Below are 20,714 nucleotides of genomic sequence, written 5' to 3'. Positions count from 1 at the left end.
ATCAGTAATACAAAGTCCAAAATTCCACACATTTCTAACTGCTACATTTTAACTTTATAAAGTTTTGTTAAAAATGTTTTGTTGTTACAATATTACTCATTATACTCAAGCCATGTGAGTATAAAGTAAATGTAAATATGGCAGTTTTTTAAGGGAATAAACGCTTTAAAAAATAAAATACAGTGCTCTAACTTAATCAGGGTTCATAGCCTTAAAGAGCAAACAAATTCAAAGACTTTTACCTGTCATTTTCAAAGACTTTTACACAGCAGTTAAAGACAATAGAATGCAATAAAAATACCAAATCAGTTTGTTTACTTTGCTGTCCATGGCAAAAAACTGAGCTTTTTTACATGCATCATGACAGATTAAACCTTGTGACTGGAAAATATCAAATGCATGCAGCTGTAAAATGTAAAAGATATCACCACTGCTTTGGCTATCAGCAGCACCAACAGCAATTGCGATGATACGAACTGTCACAGGTCAGGGTCTTTAGCATATTTTGGCGACTGAATAAAAATCATAGCCTTTTTGGGGTTTTTATTTTATGTTTATTTGCTGCAAATATTATTAGTTTAAATTTGATGCAGGAAAGCTCAAAATTGTCAAAGGTGAGCATTTTGACAAGGGCAAAAACCTTTCAAAATTGCCATTAAATTGGTATTAAATTCTTACGTTCAAACCCTGAAAATATAATCATAATAATGAGTAAGTTCCAAGTGCATGCGAGCACAATGGAACTGAAATTTCAAACACATTGATCTACAAAAGACTAATAAACTTGTCAGTTAAAACCCTGCTATTTCCCAGGTTACAAAGTGACAAACATCCCAATACTTTACTTAGCATCAAAAGCTACACTCTTACTTTTCAACCCCAACAAATGTGCAATACATTTTCTAATAATAAGATAGCACCAAACTAATCACAATGATGTGTAGGCTCTAAACATGAGAATATTACTGGTCGGTGTCACATTTACTTCCTCGTTAGCCGCGATGAAGAACACTGAACCTCTCTTTACGTGCAGGGGCGATGACAAAGTCCGATTGGAGGCATTTCCTTCTCCGTGTATTAAAATTACAATACTCGCACTGTCCATTGCAGGAAGCGAAACATTTTTTCCAGCTGGCACCTGTGAAAAATAAAAATTGGTTATTAATCTACTTGTATCTAAAACGTTTTTGTTTTTTTTTAATTATTTAAAGAAAAATTATTTAATAAATTTAAAATGTTTTAACATGCATTTAAATGAACATCCTGGACAGAGCTCGACCTCAGTGGTAGCCCAGTGTGTTTTGGTTACCAATTCCCACTCGGGCTACCAGATATATAAATCTGGTAGTCCGCCGGGCTACTAGCTTTTTTTGCACATCCAGTTACTCTGCAATCAATAAGACACTTAAAAATCTAAAAAAGACCCCATCTAAAACAACATGTTTAAATAACAATAAATGATTTTGCTTTTATCTCTCTCTCTTTTTCAATTTATTAAAATTATGGGGCTACCCATTTTTACTGAGGGCTTCCAGATTTCATGACCTGGTAGGCCATTAAAAAAACATTGAGATCGAGACCTGATCCATATATGCAAGCATAATTCTATAAAGTTTCTTTGATCTAGGTTTCAGAGTTTGGAGGTAATGGTGTTGAAGGCCAAAAACAATTTTGGAGCTAAACACAAAAGTTAGAAAGGTAACACATATCTTAGTGAATTTGGTGATAATATTGCATATCAAATATGTTTAAAAGCTAATTTAGGAAGTCACATGCTTACGAAATCTTGTTTGTTTTTTGTTTTGTTTCGTTACACTTTAGATAATCGTAGTAATGCATTTTGCCCACAAACAGGACAGTACATACCTCTGACTTTGATATACTAATCAAGGCTCTGATCTGAATGGGCTAAAAACAACAGGTCTACCATGTTACATCTCACTTGTGACCCACCTACTGCACATCTATCAACTGTAAACTCATTCACGGGGAACTAATTGGAACGGAAAAATAAAATCTAATACATCTGTGGACAGCAATTGATCTTATGACCCACTGCACTCCAGATGAGCACACTACCCACTGAACTACGCCCCTATCTCACCTGTACAACACACATCTCATATCTAGCAACAGCAAACTCATTCACAGGACACTAGTTGGAACGGGAAAAAAACCTAATATGTCAATGGAAGGCAATTGATCATATGACACATCACACTTCAGATGAGCACACTACCCACTGAACTGTCCCATCGCCTGTATATCACACACGTACCTCGTATCTAGCTACAGCAAACTCGTACACTGGCGGTTTGAAGACAGTCGTCCGGATATCAGTTCCATCCTCCAAACCCTTGAACTTGGTCTTGGCGATCGATCTTCCTGTGTAGTCCAACATTTCTACGAGTGTGTGCACATCGACGTACTTAAACGTCAGCCCAGCCCGGACCACATTGTCGGAGCACGCCATACACTCCATGCAGTCTACAAACAAAATAAATGACTATTTTTATAGTCATACACTCCATGGTCTACAAACAAAACAAATGACATAAATTTTTATAGCCATACACTCCATGCAGTGTAGAAACAAAACAAATCGCATCTATTTTTATAGTCATACACTCCATGCAGTCTACAAACAAAACAAATGACATCTATTTTTATAGTCATACACTCCATGGTCTACAATCAAAACAAATGACATCTATTTTTATAGCCATAAACTCCATGTGAAATTACAACACAAACCTCCAGATAGGTAGGCGTGAGGTAGATTGGCCTCTAGGAACATGTCTATGTGAAATTACAACACAAACCTCCAGATAGGTAGGTGTGAGGTAGATTGGCCTCTAGGAACATGTCTATGTGAAATTACAACACAAACCACCTGATAGGTAGGCGTGAGGTAGATTGGCCTCTAGGAACCTGTCTATGTGAAATTACAACACAAACCACCTGATAGGTAGGCGTGAGGTAGATTGGCCTCTAGAAACATGTCTATGTGAAATAAACAGAACAAATGACATCTATTGTTATAGTCATAAACTCCATGCAAAAAAAAGAAACATGTTTTATTTAACAACGCACTCAAGTATACTCCATGCAGTCTACAAACAAAACAAATGACACCTATTTTTATAGTCATATACTCCATGCAGTCTACAAACAGAACAAATGACACCTATTTTTATAGTCATATACTCCATGCAGTCTATAAACAGAACAAATGACACCTATTTTTATAGTCATATACTCCATGCAGTCTACAAACAAAACAAATGGCATCTATTTTTATAGTCATATACTCCATGCAGTCGTAAAACAAAACAAATGACATCTATTTTTATAGTCATATACTCCATGCAATCTATAAACAAAACAAATGACACCTATTTTTATAGTCATATACTCCATGCAGTCTATAAACAGAACAAATGACATCTATTGTTATAGCCATAAACTCCATGCAGTCTACAAACAAAACAAATGGCATCTATTTTTATAGTCATATACTCCATGCAGTCTACAAACAAAACAAATGACATCTATTTTTATAGTCATATACTCCATGCAATCTATAAACAAAACAAATGACACCTATTTTTATAGTCATATACTCCATGCAGTCTACAAACAAAACAAATGACATCTATTTTTATAGTCATATACTCCATGCAGTCTATAAACAAAACAAATGACATCTATTGTTATAGCCATAAACTCCATGCAAAAAAAAGAAACATGTTTTATTTAACAACGCACTCAACTACACTCCATGCAGTCTACAAACAAAACAAATGACATCTATTTTTATAGCCATAAACTCCATGCAGTCCATGTGAAATTACAACACAAACCTCCAGATAGGTAGGCGCGAGGTAGATTGGCCTCTAGGAACATGTCTATGTGAAATTACAACACAAACCTCCAGATAGGTAGGTGTGACGCCTCTAGAAACATGTCTATGTGAAATTACAACACAAACCTCCAGATAGGTAGGCGTGAGGTACATTGGCCTCTAGAAACATGTCTATGTGAAATTACAACTCAAACCTCCAGATAGGTAGGCGTGAGGTAGATTGGCCTCTAGAAACATGTCTATGTGAAATTACAACACAAACCTCCAGATAGGTAGGCGTGAGGTACATTGGCCTCTAGAAACATGTCTATGTGAAATTACAACACAAACCTCCAGATAGGTAGGCGTGAGGTAGATTGGCCTCTAGAAACATGTCTATGTGAAATTACAACACAAACCTCCAGATAGGTAGGCGTGAGGTAGATTGGCCTCTAGGAACATGGCCTCGCCCGGTACCAGTGTGATGATGTTGAGGAAGTAGATGGAGAAGGCGCCAACGTCTCCGGGGAATTCTTTGGATAACTTCAGCAGGACGTCGCTCACATGCTTTTCTGCATCGCCTTTATTGGTGTCTGAAATAAAGAGAAACTGGAATAAAGACTTGGTTTTATAATGAGTTAATCATGTGTGTCTGAAATTGTGCAGGGTGAGGGTTGGGGGGGTCTAGACTGGTTAGTGAGACGTTTTTATGGTGGGGGGAGGCGGGTCATGCTGAACATTTTGTTCAGTATTGCATTTCAGAGATAGCTACATAATTTAAAAACATTAATTGCTAATCAATTTTGATTTGACTAGAAATATTGCTGATCAAGATTTTGAAAACAAAATATTCTCTGTGTTGATATGTCAGTAAACAAATATTCCCTTTTCTTTCCTTGTATGTTCCATTCAGGAATATGAACAGACGTTTCACTCCAGCCACCAGGCTTTCGAGTTCTCACTACACATTTTTAAAACATTAAACAGTAATTGCTAATCAATTTTGAACTGAATAGGAGTATAGCTAATCAGGATTTTGAAAACAAATGTTCTCTGTGCTGATATTTCAAGAAACTAATACTCCTTTTTCTTTCCTCGTACGTTCCATTAATGAATACGAACCAAGACTTTTCACTTTGGCCATCAGGCTTTCGAGTTCTCTCTTCACAATGTCTTTGTCCTGCATCATCATTCCGCTGAAACACTCCTTCATCACCTCTCGGTGCATCACCATGTCCATACTGCGACTGGCAGCGATCAGCTTGATGGCATTGTTGTTGCCCACGACGACTCGGAATTCATCAATCTCTACAAACAGAATGGCAGGGCTTCGAGATTATGGTAGCCCCACTCCCATGGCTAGTGATATTCAATGTTGGGCTAGTAAATAACTACTATTGCCAGGCCCGATGGTTAGTGAAAATATTGTCAAATATTGCAGATAAGTCTAGTTTGTAAATATGAATATCCTGCCCCCACCCCACCCCCCACCCCAATATTAGTGTTTTTTAATCTCTATCTCCTTCTTTAGGTTAAATATCCGATTATTATTATTATTTAGTAAACATGTATTAACTTATAGTAAAGTTGGGCTAGTTAATTTTTAATCATGGCTAGTAAATTAAAAAAAACACTGATCCCATGGCTAGTGGATTTTATAAAAATTCTAGAAGCCCTGAGGAATGGAGAAAACTTGGAGTGTTTTCTCTTTTAAGAATACTTCACCTGACCTCAAGGGTCTTTGTTTGAGGTCAGGTGAAGTAGAAAAAAGAAATAATTCTGAGAGTACTGCTAAAGTAATACAATCTTGTCCTTTACAAGGCCCAACAAATTTTCTTATCTCCTAACTTCAAAGGCCACAACTTAATAACTGAGTTTAAATGTATAACTCTATCACAAATGGGACAACCTCATGAAATTCAAGCTTCATCTGTAATTCTATAATATATATGATAAAACTATACAAAACATATCAGTGTTTTGAGGCATTATTAACAAAACAAAATTTGGAAAACTATATGTGGGACAGACAGACAAAATCTATATAGTCCCCTCCCGCTGGACTAATAATGTCACACTTGATTTAGTAGTCTAGAGGTATTTCTATAAACCAGGGGTGGGAATTGGTGAACTGTAAAAAAGAGAAAATCTAAGAGGGGTCCTGGAAATTCTTGAAATCCTAGGCTAAAATCTGTGCTATCTGACACATTTTGAAAGAAAGGATGATTAAAATGTGAGGAAATGCAATGTTCTATGAGAGGAAAACAGCTGATACAAGGAGAATTCCCATCCCTGATAAACAGAAAATAATTAGAAAAATTCAATTTCATCGAAGTAAGAGGGAAAAAAAGAAGATTTATCAAAGGGACATACCTGTCATAAACTTGGCAACTTCAGCGATAGGTCTAAAACCACAAAGGCCCATAAATGGAGTTAGGGCTATTGCCATTTCGGGTTTGTGGTTACTGTCCTTATACAGGTCAGGGAATTTCTCATGAAGCTGAGCAGCATGTACCTGTATAGGAAAACAAAACAAACAAAAAAAGAGAAGAAAAATTGGATTTCAGGAGTCTAAACAAAAATTGTGAGAATAGTTGTTTTGTTCACTTGTGTAAATTTTTAGGACATTATTTAAATTCAGGCACATGTGCATAGGGTTTTTTGGGAGGTTCAAACACCCCGGCTCAAATAAAATTTTCTTTTACAATATACTTCCCAGGAGAGAAAGACCCGAGCCCCTTAAAAACTTTGTATGATGTCTGCATAATTTCCTGCACACCCACCTGACATGGCTATAATGTGTTTTAACAAAAATGAAATTGGTTACTTATGTTACTTATGTCCAATGGCTTAACCACGACACCACCGACGCCGGTGCTCTCTCACTCCAGCATACACAAGATAGAACTAGCTCATGCGAGAAAGCTACTGAAATTAGGATGTCAATTTTTGTGTGGAATTAAACAGTAGTCAGAGACACTTTTCGTTGTATATCTGAAACTAGCAACTTAACTCCCCTTGTTTTTCTGATTTACTGTAAAGATGAGGTTTTGTAATCCGGCCTTGGTGGCGTTATGGATAAGCCATCTGACAAGGCTGGTAGGTACAGGGTCACAGCTCTGTACCGGCTTCCACCCAGAGCAAGTTTTAATGACTCGGTGAGTAGGTGTAAGGCCACTACACCGTCTTCTCTCACACTAGTTACCACTAACAATTAACAACTAATCCACTGTCCTGGACAGACAGCCCAGATAGCCGATGTGTGTGCCCAGGACAGTGTGCTTGAACCTTAATTGGATATAAGCACGGAAATAAGTTGAAATGTAATGAAATGAGGTTTTGTAATATTTATATATATACTACTCAAAAGAATTTAAGGGTAAGACGATATTTTCAACATTATTTTCTGAATGTCAATTATATTAGCTAGACCATAATGTCACGCATGGTATTGTTCCATTTTGACGAAAGTGGGTCTAAGCAACCCATAAATGAATTAAAATCCACTGTCATTGACACTGTCGACTAGTTCTAATGGCGAAAACATGCTTACATTTGCACGTAAATTAGGGCGAAAGCAAAAGGTCTGCTAAGTGCCCACAACTTGCTTTTTCACAAAGCGCTTCATTTGCACGCTTTGCACGTGTATTCCATGTTCCCAATGCTGAATTTCCGTATAATTGGAGCTTGCGTTCGTGTACGGTGCACACTCCAAATTCGACAATGGTACAACTTCAACTGACTATCGAAGATCGAGGAAGGGCTATTGCTTGGCTTCAAGATGGCAATACGCAAAGAAATGTTGCTCTGAGACTTGGTGTCAGTCAGAGTGTCGTTGGCCGACAGTGGCAACGGTACCAAGCAACGAATTCTGTTCGAAATCGTCCACGTTCGGGAAGACCCCGAAGCACTACAAATAGAGAGAACCGCTACATCACCAATATGGCTCTACGTCAACGCACAACCACTGCACGCCGATTACGTGACAATCTGAGGACTGCGACTGGAACTCGAGTGTCTGATCAAACCATATGCAATCGTCTGAGAGCCAATAATCTACGCTGCCGTCGCCAGGCTGTTCGACCACCACTCCTACCACGTCACAGAACGGCCAGACGTCACTGGTGCACGCTTCATCTGCGGTGGCAACGTGTTCATTGGGGTCGAGTGATGTTCACTGATGAGTCCAGGTTTAGTCTCCAGTTTAACCACGGTCGGGTTCGTGTCTACAGACGTCCTGGGGAGCGCTTCGCTGACGTTAACGTTAGACAACATCACTGGTTCGGTGGTGGCAGCGTCATGGTGTGGGGCGGCATCTCTATCCACCACAGGACCCCCCTCTATGTGGTGGATGGCAATCTGAATGGAATCCGCTATCTGAATAAGATTATCCGGCCGTTGGTTCTCCCAGGCCTTCAGCAGATTGGCTGCGGGGCAGTTCTGCAGGATGACAATGTCAGACCCCACGGCGCCAGGGTGGTAACGGACTTTCTCAGACAACAAGGTATCGCCAGGATGGATTGGCCAGCATATTCGCCTGACTTGGCCCCAATAGCGAACGCCTGGGACGAATTAGGCAGGAGAGTTCGGAATAACCATGCCCCTCCGGCCAACCTTCACGATCTGGGTCAACTTCTTATGGCAGAGTGGCAGGCCATTCCCCAAGAGTTCTTCAGACGTCTGATCAACAGCATGAGGCAACGATGTGTCGAGTGTATTCGCGCCAGGGGTGGATTCACACACTATTAAACGAATGTTCTAATGTGTAAAATCCATGTTTGACAACCTTCAACTTTGACAGCATGTCATGTGAATTTCTTGTATACAGTGACGTTTATTTGTGGTTTTTTGTAAATATGGAACAATAAATAAACATTTTGGTGTAGTTTACATCATCAATCTAATACACTCTGAAACTTATTTGTTTATAAATTTTTGACCCTTAAATTCTTTTGAGTAGTATATATGGTGTATACGCCATCTGAAATGTTGCACGTATCAGCTTAAACCACAAATGTTATATGTGTAATTTTATTTGGTTATATACACCCTATACTATGTTATTAATATCTGTTAACCATGACAATTCTGAATATTAAAAGATTCAATTCAGTATCTCTGCACAAGGCAGAGTCCAAATGATGTTCTGACCACTTACCTTATGAGGATGAGCCTGGACAGACAGTGACGTGTTAACAGAGAGCACCTTGAACAGGAAAGACAACTCTCCTTTGAAGTATGTCTTTGGCTCGGAGCCGAGGCTGTCGGGATTGTTTTTAATCCAGTCACTCAGGGATTGGTCAGTCTTTCCCGGAATAACCACCACGGATGGGCCATTGGGATGCGTTCCCATCCACAGCTAAAATTATACAAAGAAATACATAATAACAGTGAAATAAGAAAGAAATGTTTTATTTAACGACACACTCAACACATTTTATTTACAGTTATATGGCATCAGACATATGGTTAAGGACCAAACAGATATTGAGAGAGGAAACCCGCTGTCAGCACTTCATGGACTACTCTTTTTTATTAGTAGCAAGCAATCTTTTATGTGCATCATCCCACAGACAGGATAGTACATATCACGGCCTCTGTTACACCAGTTGTGGAGCACTGGCTGGAACGAGAAATAGCCCAGTTGGTCCACAGACGGGGATCGATCCCAGACCGACCGCTCATTAAGCGAACACTTTACCACTGGGCTACGTCCCGCCCCAACAGTGAAATAGGAATTATTTTGTTTGTTTATAAAAGTTTTTTTCACAATCATCATTTTTATAAGCACAGGGCTCAAACTTTAGAATTTGTTACATACGGGAATTGTGTCATGTTCGAAACCAGAGGTATAGGAGCACGTTAAAACTGTATGTAAGTCTAACAAGAATTGTAAAAGTTTTTTGCTGTAGTTTGCTTGTTTGAAACATATTTTATTGCATATAACATACAAAAGGATTGGGCACAAGTTACCCAACTTACGAGGCCCTCTCTGAATTACAAATATTATAACATTATAGGCGACTACTATTACTACAAATATTTGAAACAAAGTAAATACAAAAAATATCAAGCAAGACAAATTAACAGTACAGATAAAGTGAAACCAGAAGAAAGACTACAATAAATATTCAGAACAAAATTAATACATGGAATATCAAGCAAAATAGATTTTTAGTGAATAAAGTGCTAAAGAAAAGAAAAATGGGGAAACTAAAGTAGTTTATCTTCCTAATCAGACAGCGTAGCTTTGTCATGGGATAATCGATAAGTTCTGCACATTTTGATATACTTTCATCGAGCCATAATTTATTTATCTAATCATTTGTTAAACCATATTTTATTTACTGAATCTTTTTGTTTGTTTAATGTGTTTTTGAACATAATGAAATATTTGCTGTAGTTGTTGGTGGCGGGCTGTTAGAAATGTCATGTGGCAGTAAAACTCACTATGGGTGGGAGCCAGTACCGGAATTTATCTGTATCAAGTTTAAGTCTGAAAACTTACCCACTATTCCACTAACGCTAGTCAATGACAGATCTTAAGTGCCCTCATTTCATAAACATATTTTTAAACTCAAAACTCAATCTTTGTAAACTTTTTGTTCTAGCTCTGGCATCTGTTTTTCTAGACCTTATAAACTCGAGATTCCAAACTCAATCGTTTGCAGATATTTTGCTCTGGCTGAAGGCAGGGTGTTGTTATTGTTTTTGGTGGAAGTTGGGTGGGTTTGGGTTTTGTTTTTTGGTTGGAGGTCCCCATTACATTTTGTAAATATATAATAAATAATTATAATAATAACCTCTGCATATGGTTCACCAGGTGCGATTTTAAATGATGGATCAGCACTTTGAGAGAGTTTGGCCACTTCGCTGTCCTCCCCAATCCGTCCCCATGCATATTTCTGGACAGCACACTTCAACAAAAATACTGAAATATTAAACAAAAAACAATAATAAATTTTCCATTTCAATCATGAAACATGTGCATGAGAGCCTCTGAAAATTGCAAGAATGATCGTTTCGTTTTGCACATTGCTTGTGTAAATCTAATTTTGCATAACCTGTTTGGTGGGTTTTTTCTCGCACAATTTGGAGCACCATTTACCTGGATATAACGAGTTACACAAAAGGGAAATGGGTTACCTGGATTTATTTCTGTGTAACCAATAAATGGGTCACACATAATTTCAATTCTCAGAGGACTGTGATGGCAGGCATTGATTTTAGGAAAGCATTTTGTTTTATTCGACAGAATCATAAACATAATTTAATATAAATATTGGGGGGTTCCGTCTCATAATCTTATGCTTCCGACCCAAAACCAGGGATTTGCAGAAGCCCAGAACTGTGCTAAATTCGCAGCCTGTTACGGGTTTAGTAACCCACATTTTAAACATTTAACACCAGTAATAAATGGTACACAAAAACAAAGTTAACAGTAGAATGTTATTTTGTTTTAAAAGCCAAAGCTTGATTTATTTCTAAAGTATTCACATAACTCGTAGTTTACAAAGTATGTTTACCAAACTAAAATTGGAATGGAACAGACCGGTTTATAATTAAATAAAATCAGAACATAGCGATTGGCAAATTTTTATATTTTTAATTCAACAAAATTTTAATCTGGCCCAAATAAACAGCCACAATTATTGTGTTATCAATATCAAGTGTGGCAGACTGTGAATGATAAAAAAAGTAATAACTTACAAGTTCTTGAGTTAAATGATAGTCTTTTTAAACTAGAACATATATATTTACAACAATTTCTATTTTCTTGCATTAGAAACTCATTTACACATCATACATACATTAATTATAATAGCCATCTGAATAAAATAAATTTCTTCTATAATGACATCAACAAACTCCTTATGTCAAATCTTTGAGTCGTATGACAAAACACTGGAAGTCTGAACCACTGCCTAGGCGAGACTGTGACTATGTGACACTGCATGTACGTCATGATGTAGATTACAATGCAGGTCATTCAAAAAGACTATGAAGCAGTGTTGAAAGGGGGTGCCGTCAGGTTTCTTCCTGTAGCATGTGCATGTATTAGTTATTAAATAATGTGAAATATTTGTTATCAGTGAACCCAAAAATTATCAAAGATATTTAACATCAAAAATGGGATTATTGTTGTAGTTAAGTGGGAATGTTTGTCTACTAGTTGGTGGGTACAAATTCCCTATTTTCTAGCAAGGATAATACATGAATTCTGACATGTGTTTCATAAAATCAGTACGACTCACACGCGAGTCAAATAATTTCTTTAAAATCCTCATTATTATTGTTGTTTATGAATAATAAGACACAACTCAAAATGTTTCAGCCACAACTAGGAGATGACAAAATGACGTCATATTTCAAATGCACAGTCGGTGTTAGTACTGGAGAACCAACATCATGTTTTCAATGCCGCTTCACAATATTACGTCATTACAATTGTTATTACACATGTGCTTCATACGATTATTATTAATTTGGTTATGTTGAACCATGTGGATAATAAATATAGAGTTATCTCTTGGTTAGAGTATTCAAACTACATTAGGCTTAGCAGATGACATCCTTCACCATGGACAAATATTGCCGTTTTATTTGTATTTTGACCAATATTTTCACAATTTGAATATAAAAAAACTCAACATTTTTGTTATTTCCAAACCAGTTTTCATCTTTTCCTGTCTGGCCCATTAATAAAACAAACAAAATAATAATAATAATAATAATAAATCTTAATTTTTTTTGTTGGAGTTACTCCCCCTTTTCAGCAAAAAAAAGAAGAGAGGAAAACATTTTATTGCACAACAAACGCTCTTAGTTTGCCCTGTGCATGTAAAATGCCTATACAACTCTGAGATTGCTGCTTGCAGTTGCAATGCAGTATGGAATATATTATGAGCATACTAACAGAGACTGTGGTGCAATTAAAAATATAGTATCCAATATACTAAACCTTGTGGATTATCGCCCATTTTGTGTTTTAAATAAAGCCATTTAACAATTTATAGCCAAATATTCGAATTTGATTAAATACAGAAAACTACCACAAATGATCGATAATAAATAATCGGTTGCCTTGATAAATTTTAGTGAAAAAAATAGATTAGGCTATAGCGTGTGGCAAATCGCGCGCTAATTACTTTGTTGCATTCCTGATTTTACACACACACACACACACGCACGCGTACGCATACGCACGTACATGAATAAGACGCAATTTATCCATTTGTCCGTAACAGAGTGATCGGATACGCACACGCGTACGTAGGATGGATACATTTTTTAAATGTTAAAGTCCAGATAGCTGAATCACTGACATCTTTTAAAAATCAATTAAACAAATCGGACAAAGCTGTTCCTAGATAATTTTTAATGGGATCTAGACATGACTCGGCAGATACTCCACTGTAAACGTCGACCGTCTAGACATCAATAATCTAAATGGTCATAAATTATTTCGATATATCTCAGATGATCCGTCTTATTCTTGTGGGCACCATGTAGAAGATAGGTATACAAACCATTTAATTATCTAACTACTGCCCCCTGTACAAAGAACAAAGAAACAATTTCATGTCAAACTATATACATCTAAATTATAAAATTATCTTATTGGGAAATCCAAAATTTAGTGAACAAGAAAATGAAGAAATTATTCAAACTAGGGCCTACTTTATAATTCATAACTGCTACTAAAAGTTTTTGCTAAAGTTAACACATTAATCTTATGCTAGACTGTCCCCATATAAATTATCTAATATTGTAATCTCAGAACAAGATGTTTTTGATTAGATTAAAACCCTTAATGTCGATAAACCGCCGGGACCTGACAATATGTCACCTAAGTTAATAAAATCCATTTGTCAGTCCCTTGTAACACCATTAATCAAAATGTTTAACAAATCTCTCTCACTGGGTTGTGCGCCATAGGACTGGGAGTGTGCCAATGTTACAGCCATATATAAAGGTAAAGGTGATATTAAGAGTCTCTCAAATTACAGACCAATATCTGTAACAAATTGCTTTCGCAAAATCTTAGACGAAACAATATTTTTAAAAACTTCATAATTATACTAATGATCATAATATTCTTACTAATAATCAATCAGGCTTCGGATCAAAATATTCTACAACTAACCAGCTACTAATTATTTATGATACTGCAATGAAAAAGCTAGATAATGGCAAGGACATAAGATTTGTATTCTGTGATATTACTAAAGCCTTTGATAGCGTATGGCATAAAGGTTTAATGAAATATGGTATCTGTGATAATCTTCTTAATTGGTTCAGCAGTTATCTGTTCGAAAGGAAACAAAGTAAAACTTGATGGTTACTTCTCAAATTGGAGGAATATCAATGCTGGAGTACCACAGGGATCTATACTTGTGCCATATATTTTCTTAATATTCATAAATTATCTAGTAGACAATGTATCTAATAAAATAAAATTATTTGCTGATAACACTTATCTTTATTGCATTGTCAATGACCATACTTGTACAGCCGAAACGCTAAATGAAGACTTAGAATCTATACATAAGTGGTCAACTGGGGAGTTGAATTTAGTATAACTAAAACCAAGTCAATGTTATTCACAAGAAAACCACATATTGATATTCCTAAGCCAGTGGCGGATTCAAAAAATCCATTGGGGGGGGGGGGCGGAATGCCAAGGGAATTTTGGGAGAGGTTTGGAGAAGGATCGTTAAAATAAAATAAAAATAAAATAAAAATATATATACATGTATTTATATATATATATATATATATATATATATATATATATATATATATATATATATATATATATGTATATATATGTATATATATGTATATATATATATATATATATATATACATGTATATATATTTTTTTTTATAACTTTTTTTTATAAATTATAACTCACAAAATTTAGGGGGGTCCGGCCCTCCCACCCCCCCCCCCCCACCCCCCCAGATCCGCCTCTGTACGCTATATCTTAATGGAATTCCTCTTGATAATGTAACCTCCCACAAACATCTAGGGCTTTCTTTAAACTTCAATGGTAGATGGACAGATCATATTCATGAGAGATTATATATATTATATATATATATATATATATATATATATATATATATATATATATACTTACTAAAGCTTGTAAACGACTAAACATTCTACGTATGTTAAAATATATATAAATTAAATAGAAATTCCCTAACTAAATTGTATGTTGCATTTATAAGACCAATCTTGGAATATGGTAATATAATTTGGGATAATTGTACAGCAGAAGAATCCAACACAGTTGAGTCAGTGCAACTTGAGGCTGCCCGTATCATTCCAGGTCTTGAGAAAGGAACATCTCCTGACAAACTATATCATGAACTTGGTTGGAAACCATTATATAAACGTCGCAAAAATAGTAAATTAATTCTAATGCATCAAATACTTAAAGGCGAAACACCTAAATATTTATAGGGTGAAATATTACTGTATGTTAATCCCACTAATCGTTTCACACTCAGAAATCGACGTCCATACACTCCACCAACATGCCATACTAATTCATATAAAAACAGCTTTATTCCTAATATATATATACTACTCAAAAGAATTTAAGGGTCAGACGATATTTTCGACATTATTTTCTGAATGTCAATTATATTAGCTAGACCATAATGTCACGCATGGTATTGTTCCATTTTGACGAAAGTGGCTCTAAGCAACCCATAAATGAATTAAAATCCACTGTCATTGACACTGTCGGCTAGTTCTAATGGCGAAAACATGCTTACATTTGCACGTAAATTAGGGCGAAAGCGAAAGGTCTGCTAAGTGCCAATAACTTGCTTTTTCACAAAGCGCTTCATTTGCACGCTTTGCACGTGTATTCCATGTTCCCAATGCTGAATTTCCGTATAATTGGAGCTTGCGTTCGTATACGGTGCACACTCCAAATTCGACAATGGTACGACTTCAACTGACTATCGAAGATCGAGGAAGGGCTATTGCTTGGCTTCAGGATGGCAATACGCAAAGAAATGTTGCTCTGAGACTTGGGGTCAGTCAGAGTGTCGTTGGCCGACTGTGGCAACGGTACCAAGCAACGAATTCTGTTTGAAATCGTCCACGTTCGGGAAGACCCCGAAGCACTACAAATAGAGAGGACCGCTACATCACCAATGTGGCTCTACGTCAACGCACAACCACTGCACGCCGATTACGTGACAATCTGCGGACTGCGACTGGAACTCGAGTGTCTGATCAAACCATACGCAATCGTCTGCGAGCCAATAATCTACGCTGCCGTCGCCAGGCTGTTCGACCACCACTCCTACCACGTCACAGAACGGCCAGACGTCACTGGTGCACGCTTCATCTGCGGTGGCAACGTGTTCATTGGGGTCGAGTGATGTTCACTGATGAGTCCAGGTTTAGTCTCCAGTTCAACGACGGTCGGGTTCGTGTCTACAGATGTCCTAGGGAGCGCTTCGCTGACGTTAACGTTAGACAACGTCACCGGTTCGGTGGTGGCAGCGTCATGGTGTGGGGCGGCATCTCTATCCACCACAGGACCCCCCTCTATGTGATGGATGGCAATCTGAATGGAATCCGCTATCTGAATGAGATTATCCGGCCGTTGGTTCTCCCAGGCCTTCAGCAGATTGGCGGCGGGGCAGTTCTGCAGGATGACAATGCCAGACCCCACCGCGCCAGGGTGGTAACGGACTTTCTCAGACAACAAGGTATCGCCAGGATGGATTGGCCAGCATATTCGCCTGACTTTGCCCCAATAGAGAACGCCTGGGACGAATTAGGCAGGAGAGTTCGGGATAACCATGCCCCTCCGGCCAACCTTCGTGATCTGGGTCAACTTCTTATGGCAGAGTGGCAGGCCATTCCCCAAGAGTTCTTCAGACGTCTGATCAACAGCATGAGGCAACGATGTGTCGAGTGTATTCGCGCCAGGGGTGGATTCACACACTATTAAACGAATGTTCTAATGTGTAAAATCCATGTTTGACAACCTTCAACTTTGACAGCATGTCATGTGACTTTCTTGTATACAGTGACGTTTATTTGTGGTTTTTTGTAAATATGGAACAATAAATAAAAAATTTGGTGTAGTTTACATCATCAATCTAATACACTCTGAAACTTATTTGGTTATAAATTTTTGACCCTTAAATTCTTTATAGTAGTATATATATATAAATACTTTGGAGTTATGGAATGATCTTGACAGTTTAACTCAAAATGAACCATGTCTGCGTACCTATAAAAAAAAAACTAATAAAAAAGGGAAATCCCAATCCTTTATCTACTCTCTATCTTTATGGAAATCGTAAATGTAACATTATCCATTGTCAGCTTCGTAACTCTGCTAGGAACCTAAACTATCATTTATTTTTAAACCATCTTTCTGATAACCCAAGCTGTGCGTGTGGAGATAACTGTGAATCCAGGGTTCATACACTTCAAATTGTTTCATTTTCCATGATTTGTAAGGGCTATTTTGGTTTATTTTCCAGGACTATTTTACCTTTTTGCAGGGGTCTGAATATATGACTTAAAAAGAAATGTTTGTTTAATGACACCCTAGCAGATTGTTTAGTCAGTGGCTGCTATGTTTCCAACGTACAATACTTGATACAAATGGTCTACAGTAGTCACACTTCACTCTGGATATAACTTCTGGATGCTAAAGTTGTAAAACTAAAACTAAAATGAAACAAAATGTTTTATTAACTACATTTGTTGAACATTGTACAAATAGTGATATAAATATGTATCTAATACTGAAATAACAAAAGTCACTGTGCACTGAATAGAGCAATCAACTTCGCTAAGTAACTATTGTTTTTAGCTTGTTCAATTTTGTATTAATCTCGCTACACAGATCTTTCAGCTGGTCATTCTTTTCTTTAATTGTTCTACTCAGACTGTTCGATTTTGAAATCCAAGATAGCTTACTACTTGACTGCTTTCTCGGCAAACTCATCTGCTGATTTAGTCAAGTCAACAATGTCACTTTCCAATCTTCTTTTTCTTTCTTTTCATTTCAACTATTTCATCAAGAAACAGTTTCCTCTTCTTGTTCCCTTCCACTTGCAACTTTTCAGTTGTCTTTTTCTCCAAATACGCCATGTATTTCTGTCTACCTGCTGCTGCAGCTGTTAGCAGCTCACCCATTCTCACCAATGTTGCACAAATTGACATAGCAAAATAATCAAAATTGAGAACATTTGAATGTTTACAAAAACAACTATTATTAAAAGATCAATATTGAGAGAGTCAGTATTTCAAATTTCAGGACTCGGACACAAAAAAATGTCAAAGTTGCGAATATTCTAACATAACGCTATAAAATGTTAAAAGTAAGTTACGTGACCACAGTCAATGGTATTACATGACGGTTGTGTTATTTCAAATAATTTACAAAGTAATTACACACATTTCAATCGGTTGTCGTTATTCGATAGATTTTTATTAGTTAAACAAAACAGGCCATATTATCAAGTAACAACAACTACCTCTATGTTAAACATAATGTGAAAATATGCTCACTACTAAGTATTATAATACCTCTTTATGAAAGCAGGTGCAAGTGAATGTGATTAAATGTATACTCTATTCGATGTGTTATTGTATTTGCTGGGTAAAATACTCCATCGCAGCCAAATACCAAAACAAATCACGATTCAATTGTATAACTGAGCCCGATTGATAGCTATGTAACGTAAATTACAAAAGCGAAAGAAACGTAGATTACAAAACACGTAATTGGCAGAATAAACAATCAACCATTTTATATTCTGGGGACAATAAAAAAAAAAAAAAAATTAAAAAAAAAAATTAAATAAACAGTCAACATTAACTTATTTCATGAAATCAAACGTTTAAGTTAATTGTATGACTAGTGTCAAATAGTCACACGTGCAGTGTTTCAATACCTTAGTTTCTTTATAATTTGTATAGACAAAAGTTATAAAATAGAATATTTTTACCACAAATAAGGCTGTTTTCAAATCTGCACACTTATGCATCATTGGTTTCCTATAAAAAAAAAAAAAACCCAGCACACAATATGTCTAACAAAATTGCGTAAAATAACTAAGAAAGTAAAGTTAATTTAATGGTAATGCTTGTGAGAAAGCAACAGTAACGTAGATTTCATTAAAAAAAATTCGCCATATACTTGAAGAGCTTTCGTTGTCCTGAATAATATCGATACCCGTATATGGATTAGAACCAACATGAGAAATATTCTTCTCAGCTTATTCCATTCGCTCCCTGTGATTTTTTTTTTTACCCATAGTCTAACCTTGTCTCTCTCTCTCTCTCTCTCTCTCTCTCTCTCTCTCTCTCTCTCTCTCTCTCTCTCTCTCCAAATTTTCTTTACCTATAATCTCTCTGAATTGTTACCCTGGAAATCCTGGAAATGAAAAGGTAATCTTCGTTACTATTGAAACAAGTGCTAAAGACAAAACAAATTCAATGATTAATTAATGACTAAACATTGGTTCTCATGCTCAGATGTTACTAATTTTTATATTTAAGACAGTGTCGACTAACACTTACATTTAATTGCAATACTACTGAATTTTACTATAATTAAAAAATATGTGTAATCTACGTTACCTACAGATTGTTACCTACGTTACCTATAGATTTTGAAGGCATATAGTAATGTTCAAAGAACGTGTTTTGGCAAGGGAGACTACTACGTTTAGTGGGAATCAATAATAAATGTCGAGCAATCGTTTTAATAGCATTGTTAGCATTTACATGTAACGTTGATTACATCACGTAAATTATTTCAAATGCTTCTCCACCCACAGTAATAAATTAAAATAATGCCACATGTATACCAATGCATTTATGAGACTACTTGCTATTATCGCAGTACGTACACAAACCTATGGGTGATTGGCACTACTCACGTCTATGATAGGGGCGGTCTCGTAGATTACATGCTTAACGCAATGCTTCGGAATTCACTACTATTTTGCAACATGAAGACAGTAGTTTGTATTAAATGTAACAAGTATACTTGTCATCGATTTGGTCATGTTAGGGCTCTGAAATATGCATTTGATATTTTATTTTGCTTGGTTTTATTAACATAACTTGTATTTATAAACAAAATGTAACGTAGATTACTCGAATTTGGGTGACAATGTTCAAAGTATTAGAATGTTTTTGCTTCAATAATCATTTATTTTAAATTTTCACATAAATAAAATGGAATATTACAGCATTGTTGCAACACATATATATCGCAATACCTATTGCAAATAGTATGTTATCATCGTGTTAGTTTTGCATACTTTCCAAACGACAACGTAACATTGGCAAAATTGCTTCTTCAGGCAGGTAAATTTAGTAAAACATCTTACGGCTCCCAGTCTGTTTCTGACTGACAACATTAGTACTGGTTGATAGCTTTTAGAAAGCGATAATCTTTTTATCCTATCACATTATTTGGAATGACAAATCGACGACAGCAAATTGTTTAAAGTGTGCAACATTGGTGAGAATGGGTGACTTGTGGTGTGAGTTTCACATTCTGGACGCCTCCAACAGATGTCACATGCTCCAAAATCAATCTTTGTGCCTCTACTGATCGTTCTAGCAGATTGTCTACCTCTATCTCCTTATTGACAGAAAAACCACGTTCCACGCTGGCTTGTTCATGTGACAACAGAAGAATATCTTTCACTACTCTGTTCCATAGTAAGTTGTACTGTTCACTGTTGCCCATATCCCGGTACAACAACACATCAACTCCGCTGCTTTCAGTGGAGAACTCTTGTGTATTCTGATTTGTGTTGAACAACAGTGGTTTCTAGGAATTCCCTAAACTCTCTC

General features: G+C 36.5%; 1 protein-coding gene across 1 annotated transcript; it reads right to left on the bottom strand.

The window, feature by feature from the left end:
* Positions 1-287: 287 nt before the first annotated feature.
* Positions 288-12,823, bottom strand: LOC121370980 (mannose-6-phosphate isomerase-like). The gene is made up of 8 exons (XM_041496556.1): positions 12,807-12,823; positions 10,648-10,775; positions 9,003-9,203; positions 6,218-6,359; positions 4,967-5,152; positions 4,264-4,437; positions 2,279-2,487; positions 288-1,138 (listed from the first exon to the last, which is right to left on the bottom strand). Exons 3-8 carry the CDS (start codon positions 9,195-9,197, stop codon positions 929-931), a joined length of 1,116 nt encoding a protein of 371 aa, XP_041352490.1. The 5' UTR covers positions 9,198-9,203; positions 10,648-10,775; positions 12,807-12,823; the 3' UTR covers positions 288-928.
* Positions 12,824-20,714: the final 7,891 nt, after the last annotated feature.

This window comes from Gigantopelta aegis, chromosome 1 (assembly GCF_016097555.1).
Source record: "Gigantopelta aegis isolate Gae_Host chromosome 1, Gae_host_genome, whole genome shotgun sequence".
Classification (NCBI taxonomy): domain Eukaryota; kingdom Metazoa; phylum Mollusca; class Gastropoda; order Neomphalida; family Peltospiridae; genus Gigantopelta; species Gigantopelta aegis.
This window is presented reverse-complemented; position numbering and strand designations above follow the sequence as displayed.